At 56.1% G+C, this 13,158-nt stretch overlaps 1 protein-coding gene across 1 annotated transcript; it reads left to right on the top strand.

Moving 5' to 3' along the window:
• Window positions 1-1,426: 1,426 nt before the first annotated feature.
• On the top strand, window positions 1,427-3,668 carry LOC116654404 (uncharacterized). Its single transcript, XM_085535033.1, has 2 exons — window positions 1,427-1,858; window positions 1,953-3,668. Exons 1-2 carry the CDS (start codon window positions 1,567-1,569, stop codon window positions 3,053-3,055), a joined length of 1,395 nt encoding a protein of 464 aa, XP_085391159.1. The 5' UTR covers window positions 1,427-1,566; the 3' UTR covers window positions 3,056-3,668.
• The last annotated feature ends 9,490 nt before the right edge of the window (window positions 3,669-13,158 follow it).

The raw sequence follows: 13,158 nt of genomic DNA, 5'->3' as shown, positions 1-13,158 counted from the left end.
CCCACTCCCTGCTGCTGGAAGGTGTCTCACTCCTCGTGCCCTTCAATTAAAGCTGCGCAGCAAACAAGCAGCGGTTACGAGGTGCTCCCCCCACCCACCCCCACCTCCCCGCCAGCCCTGCCATTGGCACATGGCGGAGGAGGAGGAGGAGGAGGAGGAAGGCTCCTCTAGAAGGAGCTGCAAAACGCTCTCCTGGTGCTGCAGAGGTGGTGCTGTGAAGCCTGTTGGTAGCACGGGAACAGCCCCGGTTGTTCTTGTCGCATGGTTTGCATTCAGGGAGCACAGAGCTCACTGCCAACGTTTTTCTATTCCTTGGCCTGGCAGCGCATCTTCAGCTTCTGGGAAGGAGCTGCCCATCCCCTGCGTGAAGATCTTGTCATTAGCTTAATTGCAGGGTTGATGGGAGCGTGTCACTGCCTCGGCAGCTCGCCAGCGCCGGCTCTCAGTGCTGCTACCAGCCCCTGTGCCTCCAGGTTACCATCCCTCACCTCCCCACTCTTTGGATGGGGTGAAGAGGAGACGCCCATCATCTTCCCATCAAGGAGATTGTGAGCACGGCAATGGAGAAAGCCTTGTAAACGCCAAGGATGAGCCTAAAATACAGAATAATCTCCACTGGCCGCAGGCAGCCAGCAAAGAAAAACGTTTCCACTCCTCTCCTGTGGTTTGTGTAGGAACAAAGCGTCGTGCACAACACGTACGTGGAGATGCAGGAAGTATTGATGGCTGGGAATCGATATCTCCAGTGGGAACCTCCTCACGGGCTGGTAATCAAGTCTGAGAAAGCAACGTGAGTAGGACAAGAGGAGGAAGTGCCAGCTGGGCTGTGAAGGAGTGATGGAGCGGTGATGAGCTTCAGCATTACCACCAATGCAGGAGCACCTTGTCCTTGGGCAGAGCTGCTGCTTCCTCATGCCATCGCTGCAGCCCACAGCCCTGCGCCTTCCATTGCATGCTCTGAGCTCAGAGCTTGCATGTGGCACCCCCCAGCTCTGCACCTTGCAACCTGCAGACCCCCATCCTCACCATGGCACAGCCCAGCAGTCCCTCTGCCTGGCACCATGCACCTTGCACCCATGCACCTTGAATCCCACAGCCTGCATCCATGCACCCTGCATCCTTCATTCCGTAAACTCTACACCCTTCATCCCACACAAACTTCATCCCTCGCACCCTAAAGTCTGCATCCATGCACCCTACACCCTTCGTTCCCCACACACTACACCCTACGCCCCTTGCACCCTTCATTCCATTCACCCTAATTCTCATGCACCTTCATCCAAAACGCTCTAAACCCTTTATTCCATGCACCCAACACACTCCATCCCATACACCCTTCATCCATTGCACTACACCCTGTATCCCATGTACCCTTAATCCCATGCACCCTTTGTCCCTCATACCCTACACCCTCCATCCAATGCTCTACACCCCACACCCAACGCATCCTTATTCCTACCCCTACATCCCTCATACCCTACACCCTCCATCCAATGCTCTACACCCCACACCCAATGCATCCTTATTCCTACCCCTTCATCCCTCATACCCTACACCCTCCATCCAATGCTCTACACCCCACATCCTATGCATCCTTATTCCTACCCCTTCATCCCTCATACCCTACACCCTCCATCCAATGCTCTACACCCAACACATCCTTATTCCTACCCCTTCATCCCTCATACCCTACACCATCCCATGCACCCTCCATCCAATGCTCTACACCCCACATCCTATGCATCCTTATTCCTACCCCTTCATCCTTCATACCCTACACCCTCCATCCAATGCTCTACACCCCACACCCAACACATCCTTATTCCTACCCCTTCATCCCTCATACCCTACACCCTCCATCCAATGCTCTACACCCCACATCCAATGCATCCTTATTCCAACCCCTACATCCCTCATACCCTACACCCTCCATCCAATGCTCTACACCTCACACCCAATGCATCCTTATTCCTACCCCTACATCCCTCATACCCTACATCCTCCATCCAATGCTCTACACCCCACATCCTATGCATCCTTATTCCTACCCCTTCATCCCTCATACCCTACACCCTCCATCCAATGCTCTACACCCCACATCCAATACATCCTTATTCCTACCCCTTCATCCCTCATACCCTACACCCTCCATCCCATGCACCCTCCATCCAATGCTCTACACCCCACATCCAATGCATCCTTATTCCTACCCCTTCATCCCTCATACCCTACACCCTCCATCCAATGCTCTACACCCCACACCCAATGCATCCTTATTCCTACCCCTTCATCCCTCATACCCTACACCCTCCATCCAGTGCTCTACACCCCACATCCTATGCATCCTTATTCCTACCCCTTCATCCCTCATACCCTACACCCTTCATCCCATGCACCCTCCATCCAGTGCTCTACACCCCACACCCAATGCATCCTTATTCCTACTCCTACATCCCTCATACCCTACACCCTCCATCCAATGCTCTACACCCAACACATCCTTATTCCTACCCCTTCATCCCTCATACCCTACACCATCCCATGCACCCTCCATCCAATGCTCTACACCCAACACATCCTTATTCCTACCCCTTCATCCCTCATACCCTACACCCTCCATCCAATGCTCTACACCCCACATCCAATGCATCCTTATTCCTACTCCTACATCCCTCATACCCTACACCCTCCATCCCATGCACCCTTCATCCAGTGCTCTACACCCCACATCCAATGCATCCTTATTCCTACCTCTTCATCCCTCATACCCTACACCATCCCATGCACCCTCCATCCAATGCTCTACACCCCACATCCAATACATCCTTATTCCTACCCCTACATCCCTCATACCCTACATCCTCCATCCAATGCTCTACACCCCACACCCAATGCATCCTTATTCCTACCCCTTCATCCCTCATACCCTACACCCTCCATCCAATGCTCTACACCCTCATCCTCCTCTCCGTCCCCCCCGCAGCCGGTTCAGCACCGCGGACAGCGCCTCGCCGGTCCCGGTCCCGGTCCAGGTGCCGGTCCCGATGCTCTATAGGCACTGAGCCCACCAAGGGGACCTCTCCCTTCTCCTGGTCTCTAAGCACCAAAGAGAGCAAAGGAGGAGAGCCGGGACCAACAGGAGCCGTGGAGGAAAAGCACAAGAACCAAACTTCAACGTCCACCCATAAACCCAAAGAGACGCCGACCTCTCACAGCGGGAAACAAACCCTCAGACCCCCCCATCCCTCCCCCATATTACAAAGCGAGACGCCCACCGCCCCTCCCAGCGCTCCAGCTGCTATCCCAGGTGGGGTGAGCTCACCCCGATGCTCTTTGCACCCACCCACCCACCAACCTCCTGCAGCACAGCCTCGGTTTTCCCTTCTGCCGACCTCAATGCCTGCAAGGAAACGTCCTAAAAACACCAGGAGGATAAAAAAAAAAGCAACCCATAAAACAAAGCAACAACAAAACCCTACAACGTCCTCTCTGCAAACCCACAGACTGAAGCATTTCTATCCAGACTGAAGGAGGCTTCCGCATGGGTTTGCACTTTGCCTCTGTACTGCTCGCTTCTTCTTGTTTTGTTTTGTTTTTTTAAAAACGATAGGGGAAAGCATAATAGTTTATTTTAACTATGAAAATATATTGCTATATTACAAAGGTTATTGTAACTTTCCATTATGGTTTTGTACCCGACCAGTTGTAGGCAGGCAGCGACTCCCCGCCTGCTGCTAATGTCTGTTTCTGAGTACAGTCACTGCGGGGCTGGTGGGAGCTCCCTGCCCCCTCCCAGCACAACCCCCATCCCGATCCCTTCACCCCCCCCCAAGGCGTTAATCCCCACTGGGATCCTAAATTCGTGTAGCACCGGGGCTTTGCTTTTCGCTTTTCTCAGCCTCCTTGAAAGCCATTCCCTCTCCTGGTCCCATTCGCCCTTTGGGATGGAGGCTCTGGGGATGGAGCAGTGCAGGGCTCAGCGCTTCTCCTTCTCTTTTGGGATTTCAACAACCCAACTATTTGGCTCAGAGCAGCCACACAATGTGTTGCTCTCCAAGTTCAGGGATCGCCCATCCATCCTCCTCCTCCTCCTCCTCCTCCTCTTCTTCCTCCTCCTCTTCTTCCTCCTCTTTGGGGCAGGAGGGCTGTGGGGTCCCACTCTCTTCTTCCTCTCAGGTCAACGAGTCCCCAGCATGGGGATGATGGGGTGAGGGCATCCCCATGTCCCCGCTGGTGGCACCGCAGGTAAGGACGTGGCACATGGAGGCTGTGGGGTGCCTGGAGGTTTTTGTTCCTTTCCATCTCAGGCTGTGGTTGTGTAGGATGGAAGAGCAGCCCCCACATTTAATAGAGGGATGTGGTGAGGTCATAGGGATCATCCCAGCTCAGCCTTTCTGTGGGCATCTCAGCGCCGTGTGTAGGATGAGGTCTGTAGGGAAATAGTCTTAAACCCCCCACCCTGTGCAGCCCTGCTCTGTGCTCCTGGCTGCTTCCTTCTATATGGAGCCACAGCCAGGGTTGGGCATGGCACCCGGGACCAATTCCTTGCTGCCTTCCTCCAGTACAATCCCCTACACAGCTCCTCTATCCCCACAGCGCTGTCACTGTTATCAGTTATCACTATCACAGCCTGTTAACCCACCAGGAGCTGCAGGTCCTTGCAGCAGCTGAGAGCTCAGAGGGCTCATTGTAGGGGTGAAGCCCCCCCAGCAGTTCTAGTTGCCCCTTATTGGGCCCAGCTGGGGGGGCTTCTGGGGTTTATAGGCCAGTAGGAGGAGAAGGGCTGGCTCCTTTCCTCCTGGGAGGTGGTGAGGGCATTGCTGACCCCTCCTGCTGGGGCTGAGGTCTGTAGGGTGCTTGGGGCCCTTGTGCTCCTCCATCCATCTTGCAGCCCTGTGACCCCCAGGTAAGTGAGCTGGGGTATCTCCCCTGGGGGGGGGGATGTTGCTGTTGGGGGGCTCTGCTCTGCTTCCTGCCCCATCTTCTGCCTGCTCAGCTCTGAGCTCCCTCCCCAAGGGCTGCAGGGGGGATTTAATGAGGGGAAGCCCTATTGCTCGGGGGGTTCTTGCTTCTCCCTGGATGAGCCCTATCTGTGCCCCATTCCCTGAGCAAAGGGCAGCTCTGCAGCCCCCAGGATGTGCTCTTCTCTGCCTCCTGCCCATATCATTCCCCCCCCCCTGCACTGCACAACCCAACATGGCCCTATAGAGCTGCTTGGGGCTGTGGTGAGGATCCAGCCCCACACTCGTGTCCCTCCTCCCAGTCTGTGCATGGCCCTGAAGCGGGGAAGGGAACGGGCCCTGCCTGTCCCAGCAGCATTGCCATAAACCGAGCTGTACCCAGAAACAGGCGCGTTTTAAACTATGGCTTTAACCTGTTCACTGTAAAAAGTGCCTTGGACTTTAATCTGAAGAGGTCAGTATCTATAAATATTTACCTGTGCGGGTGTGTAAGTATGCAGATCTCGATGTATGGTTACACACACAAATATATGACATATACGTACCTATATAAACGCTTCAGACCCCTCTGTTCTGCTGGTCCTTGGAGCTCTGTTCTTGGTGTTGGCAGGGAGCTGTTGTGATGCTCGGGGTGGTTGAGCTGTGGGTATGCTGGCATTGGGGTGGTGCAGGTGTAGCCCCTTACTGGGGGGGTGCTGAGCTCTCTGGACCCCATGGAATGGCTTTGGGTCTGTGCTGGGCTGTTGTGGTCCTTATATGAGCTTTAGGAAGACCCCACCAAGGGAAACTTGCCTTGTAGGGATGCTGAGATGAAGACATGGGGAAGGATGAGGGCAGTGGCACCAGCTGCCTTTATCAATGGGGGGATGAGACTTTCCTGGGGGTCACTCTGAGCCACAGCAGTGGGCTCTCTGCTTGGGATGGCTCTGCTGTGCCAGCAACCCACCCACTCCCACCTGCACCAGGCTTCTTGTGCTGAATGAGACCCCCGTCCTCAGGCATTGTGCTGATGTATCTCGAGGATTTCCATCCCACTGAGCCCTGTGAGACCAGAGCACACATTGATGCTCCCCCAGCTCAGCCACTGGATAGGTCACCCCTCACCAAGGAGACAGAATCCAGTTGGGATGTGGGATAGAGCCTCAATGGAGCCCAGACTCTGCTCTCTGAGCTTTGGCTCATGGCTTAACCCCCCTCCCCCCTTAAAAAAAGCCCAACCAACCCAGTTTTAGCAGAGCAGCTGCAGCCCCAGACCCACAGATGAAGGATGGGCTGACATGGGGTGATGGCACTGTGACAAATCACTCCGTTTTTGGCATCGCTTTGAGCCAAAGCTGCCAACTTTAAAACCACCCCCAATGCTCCCAGGGGTTCTCAGAGGGGCGATTAACGCCACGCAGCTCCATTTCCCAAATGAGTGTCTTAGCATTGCACAGCCCCGTGCCATGAGTGCAGCTGTGTGCTGGTGCTGCCTGCGGAGACGTGGAGGGGATTCGTTTAATCTTTGCGTGCGGCACCAAATCTGCTTTTATTAATGGCTGGGATTAAGGCAGGAGACAGAGCTGCGTCCCCAGTGCCGTGTCCCCATGTCCTCTGCCTCCCAGCCCCATGGAGGTGGTGGTGTAATGTGCTTTGGGAGGAGGGAGAAATAAAGAGAAATCGATGCTGTTTAAGCACCGCGCTCCGCAGTTGCTTGAAAAGCAGATGGAGGTTCTTATGAACAGTGGGGAAGCTGCTGGCCCACACTTGAGGAGGGGAAACCTGTGGGCACGCTGCCATAGTGTTGAATTGATCCCTGCTGGGAATGTGGGAGCAGCTCCCAGGGCATGGGATTGCAGTAGGGCTGCCTGCTGTGTGCTCCTATTTCCCATCTCAGGGGTTGGGAACCACAGAGCATCCCCATAGGGGTGGGTTCTGCCCTGGAGGTGATGGGGTATAACACATCTCAGGGCCGTCTCCCATGGTTATTTCCATCTCTCATGGATTCATTTCACCGAGGTAAAAGCCAAGGCTGCTAATTCCATCCCGCAGCCCTGCTGGGGCTGTTAGTTACCACTAATTATCCACACGCCGGTGTGAGGTCTGGGGAACATCAATGGAACAGCTCAGCAATACCACGGCTCTGCTGCTTCGTGCCCCATACACAGCGCTATAGGGGCTGCGTGCGAGGGCTCCTGTGCTTCCCTACATCTGCTGAGTGCTGATATCTCCCTGCCCAGCTTGCAATGTTTGCACAGAGCTTCCTCTTCTCTCCCCGACGTGCCTGCAATTCCCATGTGTGCTCACGGAGGATGCATCTGCATGAAGCTGCTCTCACAATAAGGGTTCCTCAGCAGGAATCAGCTGTGAAAAGCGATGCTAAATGACGCTTTGCTGTGAAACGGGTATTTCTGGGTTTCCTGCAGGGGAACGGCCGCTGTGCTGCAATGGTGGAGGTGCAATAAGGAGGGGGGGGCTTTGCTGTATCTCCCCTCTCCCCTAAGGAAAGCGATCCCTGCTCTGCAACATCGCTTTGCTAAATGCAAGGCTGTGCATTCCTGGATCTGCTGCTGGATGAGAACGCAATAGAGGGGTTCAAAGAGGGGGGGGGGGGCTTTGCTCTACCTCCCCTCTCCCCTAAGGAAAGCGATCCCTGCTCTGCAACATCGCTCTGCTAAATGCAAAGCTGTGCATTCCTGGATCTGCTGCTGGATGAGAATGCAATAGAGGGGCTCAAGGGGGGGGGGGGCAAGGAGGAAACCCCCCCCCCAGGTGGCATTGGACCACTCAGATCACGGGGGTCGCTGCCCCAGCACGGGGCCGGGTGGGCTTTACTTGTACCAAAACTCGGTTGGGAGCAACAGGTTGTGTACTAATGAAAGAGGAATCAATTAAGCTACGAGCTGCTCAACCACCTGGTGCTGCTGCTATTCCCCCCCCCCACCCCCTTCCCCTCCTTTTCTCTCTCCTTAACGCTCTGTTGCTGCTGCCTCCGGGGGGAAGTCATGAAAGAAGCGAGGCACGTTCCAGCTTCTCGTTTGCCTTTAGATTAAAGAAAAAAAACGCCGTTTGTGGGGGGGGGAAATGTGTGCAGAGCATCCAATTAAAGAGCCGTGCTCAGCCCTGAGCATCGCCGAACAGCCGTGCCCGTGCCATCCATCAGCGCTGGGCTGCGGCTCGGCTGTCAGCCGCTTTGTGCTGCGCCAACAGAACCATTTGCGGTGATCACAGAGATGGGGGGGGGGGGAAGCAGAGAAAAAGGTGTGAGGGGATGCTGTGGGAGGCACAGAAGAGCTCTGTGTGATGGAAGAAGCACTTTGGAGATCTGACTGCAGCCGGTTTCCTCGGTGCTCAACGGTGAATACACAAAAAAAGAGGGGTTAAGCGCTGCCTTTCCATTATACAAAGTGCTGACCCTGGGGAAAATAGCAGAGAAATGGGGGAGAAATCAGCCCTGCTATTGTGTCCTGGGGTAAAGGGGAGCCTTGAGGGGGGGTGAAGCCTCCAGGATGCGTTCAGCCTTCGGGCTGGGGCTGTGCCCAGATGGGGATTGCAAAATCCCTTTGATTTGGCTGAGCACACAGCAAAGCACTCCCTCTCTCTCTCTGCAAAATCAGATTTAATATTAAATGTGAAAGGGGGTGGCAAAGGGCAGGAGGGAACCTGGGCTGGATGGCACCGTAAAGGTTACGGACCAGAATATTAATGCTGTCTATCAGGAAGCTCCCTGCAAGCTGGCGGTGGGGAGGCTCACTGATGTGACAGATGAGCTGCCTGGGAGCTGCTGCCTTCACTCAGAGCAGCACTGGGAGCCCCATCTCAATGCTCCCCCTCCAAGGGGTCCCTTTGCACAACCCCCCCTCCACAAGGGGGTGAAGGCTCCGAGCAGCAGAGCCATGCAAGAACACGGCTCCCTAAGCAACAGCAGAGCAAGGCTGAAGGCCGAGGTGCCTGGCAGACACTGACAGCCATAAAAACGTGACAGATGAGCCCACCAGCAGCCAAGGCGAGGGCTCACGTGGCAGCCTCAGCCATAGGGATGGCTGCTGTTGTCGCAGCCAGCACCGAGCTGCTCCTCCCTGCTGCTGCTGCTGCAGCTGCACAGTCACTGCAACGCTCCTGCAGCCGTGCCATTCCCACCCACACCCCCATTCAGTGCAGGGAGAGACCCCCCCCCATCCCCTCCATGCTGCATTGGGGTGAGCAATTGCCACAGCTGTGCCATCCAAACTCAGCTTCACACCTCAGGAGCCTCGAAGGGAAATGGCTCAGTGCAGTGCTGGGTGATGCTGCTGCTTTCCCTGCCTTGTGTCAGCAGGAGAAGGCACAGAAGGGTTGTTTCCAAGTGGGAAATCCTATTTGGGAAGCAGCGTTGAGCTGGAGGAAAGCAGGCCCAGTGCTGCATGCAGTGCAGCCCTTTGGGGTGTGAGTGGCAGCTGCTCCTTTCCTGCAGGGATGGATGGAGCAAATGGCACTTTTGCAGGCTGAATGAGTTCCATCTGCTTGTTAAAATGGGCCACCATCAGCACCACCACCGAGCTACCTGCGCTTCAATAAGAACCTATGGGAGAAAAACCCCTTTGGATAGGAATAGAAGCAGCAGGAGCTGCAGAGATCCAACATGTGGCTCCCAGCTTTGCATCTCTGTGCACCCAACACAGAGCAGCATCAGCTTCTGGAGGATGCAAGGACCAAACCCCATTGCTTGCTATTGCAGAAGCACAGTGCACAGCCCTGGGCATCAGCTCCACTCAATTAAAGCTTCCAGTCAGCTGATGGAGGAGAGTAACAAAATGTCCCCGTTGCAATCGAGCCATCAGCTTTTTATCTCCCGGTGGGAACAGGCTGATTCAACGGCGAGGAAGCGATATTTCAGCACGTCTCATAAAAAGCAGCTCTTAGACGAAACCCGGTGGAACAATGGCCTTCCAGCAGCGGGTCGGGCGGGGGAGCTGTGCCACAATTTATGGCATTTCGTAAGAGGGAACAGGGAACAAAGGCGGCACCTGAGGGCGTTCGGTGCCTTGGTTCGTACTGCCATCGTGCGGGGGGGATGAGCTGGGGGGTCCCCAATACCCTGTGCTGGGAAAGGCGGGGGGGGGGGGTATGAAAAGCACTGCAGGCTTTCAGCCTCTTAGCTCCAAATGAACCCACGGATCGCCCTGCTAACAGCTCAGAGGCTCCATCTCCATCTCCATCTCCATCATTTCCATCTCCATCTCCATCTCCATCTCCATCTCCATCTCCATTTCCATCTCCATCTCCATCTCCATCTCCATCTCCATCTCCATCTCCATCTCTCCCGCTGTGTTCCTATGGAGACGAGCTGGAGCTTGCCCAAGTCTCCACGAGTCCATAGGATGCAGAATGAAAGCTGATGGAAGGGCTGTGATATTAAGGGATGTGAGGCTCCGTTGCTCCGTTGCTTTGCTTGCACCACGGTGCATCACGTTGACGCCGTGCGGGGCTTTGCATCCTCTGCTTTGCCCTAAGAGCTGCAGGGATGAATCACGTTCACGGAGGTTGGGTTATAGGATGAGAACGTTCACCAGCAATTAAAAAAAGAAGAGAGAGAAGGGGGGGGGGGGGGAAAAAAGAGCAGATTGAGGGTTGGGTGTGGAGTGTGAGACGCTGCGTGCCCAGGCTGGCAGCACCCGACCCTGCAGTGTGTGTGTGTATGTTTGTGTGGGGTTTGTGCAATCACGAATCCTACAAAGAAATGGGAATTGAGGTTGGAGGAGCGGGGTTCTTGTTTTGGAGGACATATACCTATTGCAAGAGGGAATAATGTCTATATATATACACACCAAAACCAAGTCTGTGGAGGGGGGAGGTCTTCTTTCACCCATCTGCCTTCCTGGACGCTGTGGCTTCTGCAGCTACTCCAGCCCTCATTGTTCTATGGACCCTCACCTGTTCCCCTGTGTGCCCTCAAAGCCCCCCTAAGTTCCCCCCACACCCTATGGGGCTCACAGCCCCTGCATTCATCCCAGCCCCACTTTGATGCCAGGGGGAAGCAGCCCCATAGGTCCCAACGTCAGCTCCATCCCATTAGGGCCACGTCCCCATGTCTTCAGGTCCCCATGGAGCCCCTATAAAGCACCCTCAGCCCCTGCCCACCCCCAGAGCTCCCCCAGCACCCACCCATCTCCCTACCCCATAGGACTGCACTGTCCCCTGTGCCCCCCCCCCCCCCCTCCCCAATCCCCAGTTTATCCCATTTCAATTCATCTCATGCAGCATGGAGCTGCCCCCTCCGTAAGCTCCATCCCTTTAGGGCCATGTCCCCATGTCTTCAGGTCCCCATGTCTTCAGGTCCTCATGGAGCCCCTATAAAGCACCCTCAGCCCCTGCCCACCCATCACCCACCCATCTCCCTGCCCTCCACCCCTCCATCTCTCACAGGGCCCCACTGCACCCCATAGGACTGCACTGTCCCTTGTGTCCCCCCCCCCCAATCCCCAGTTTATCCCATTTCAATTCATCTTATGCAGCATGGAGCTGCCCCCTCCGTCAGCTCCATCCCTTTAGGGCCACGTCCCAATGTCTTTATGTCCCCATGGAGCCCCTATAAAGCACCCTCAGCCCCTGCTCACCACCCGGAGCTCCCCCAGCACCCACCCCCTTGGGGAGCAGAGGGGCTGGGGGCTCCCTTGGGTGCTCACACAGAGACGTGGGGCTCCCCGTGGGCGCACAGTGCGACGTGGGGCTCCTGGCTCCGTCTCGCTGGCAGATGGCACCCAGTGAGCAGCAGACGGGAACAGGCTGCTCCGTGCCTGGGGAGCTGTGATGGGTGTAATGGGAGGGGGGGGGGGGGGTGAAGAAGGGGGGGAGCAGGATCCACGCTGGAAGGGGGGGTGGGGGGACAATGTAGTGCTGCTGGGTGATGATGCAGGGAGTGGGGGATGCAGCTTGGCTGGGGGAGGGGGCAACTCCATGCTGTGTAAGATGAATTGAAATGGGTTAAACTGGGGATTGGGGGGGGGGGGAAACAGGGGACAGTGCAGTCCTATGGGGTGCAGTGGGGCCCTGTGAGAGATGGAGGGGTGGAGGGCAGGGAGATGGGTGGGTGATAGGTGGGCAGGGGCTGAGGGTGCTTTATAGGGGTTCCATGAGGACATGAAGACATGGGGACCTGAAGACATGGGGACATGGCCCTAAAGGGATGGAGCTGATGGAGGGGGCAGCTCCATGCTGCATGAGATGAATTGAAATGGGATAAACTGGGGATTGGGGGGGAGTGGAGGGGGGGCACAGGGGACAGTGCAGTCCTATGGGGTGCAGTGGGGCCCTGTGAGAGATGGAGGGGTGGAGGGCAGGGAGATGGGTGGGTGCTGGGGGAGCTCCGGGGGTGGGCAGGGCCTGAGGGTGCTTTATAGGGGCTCCATGAGGACCTGAAGACATGGGGATGTGGCCCTAAAGGGATGGAGCTGACGGAGGGGGCAGCTCCATGCTGTGTAAGATGAATTGAAATGGGATAAACTGGGGAATGGGGGGGGGGGACACAAGGGACAGTGCAGTCCTATGGGGTGCAGTGGGGCCCTGTGAGAGATGGAGGGGTGGAGGGCAGGGAGATGGGTGGGTGATGGGTGGGCAGGGGCTGAGGGTGCTTTATAGGGGTTCCATGAGGACCTGAAGACATGGGGACATGGCCCTAAAGGGATGGAGCTGACGGAGGGGGCAGCTCCATGCTGCATGAGATGAATTGAAATGGGATAAAATGGGGATTGGGGGGGGGGGGGGGGCACAGGGGACAGTGCAGACCTATGGGGTAGGGAGATGGGTGGGTGCTGGGGGAGCTCTGGGGGTGGGCAGGGGCTGAGGGTGCTTTATAGGGGCTCCATGGGGACATGAAGACATGGGGACGTGGCCCTAAAGGGATGGAGCTGAACTATGGGATGGGACCTATGGGGCTCCTTCCCCTTGGCATCAAAGTGGGGCTGGGATGAATGCAGGGGGTGTGAGCCCCATAGGGTGTGGGGGGAACTTAGGGGGGCTTTGAAGGCACACAGGGAAGGTGGGGGGTTGGGGGTCCAAAGAACAACGAGGGCCAGGAACTGTATTAGTCACAGAAGCCATGAAGGCAGATGGGTGAATGAAGGTGAATGAAGACCCCTCCCCATATATTACACCCGACGCCCACCGAGCACATGGGCAGAGCTCACTGCGCATGCGCCAGCCCGACGGTGCTCAGGCGCATGCGCGTCACTGCTATCAC

Source organism: Coturnix japonica, unplaced genomic scaffold (genome assembly GCF_054131305.1).
Source record: "Coturnix japonica strain WE unplaced genomic scaffold, WE-NBRP24 Scf106, whole genome shotgun sequence".
Lineage (NCBI taxonomy): Eukaryota > Metazoa > Chordata > Aves > Galliformes > Phasianidae > Coturnix > Coturnix japonica.
Note: the sequence above shows the minus strand (reverse complement) of the source record. Positions and strands in the feature narration are given on the sequence as shown.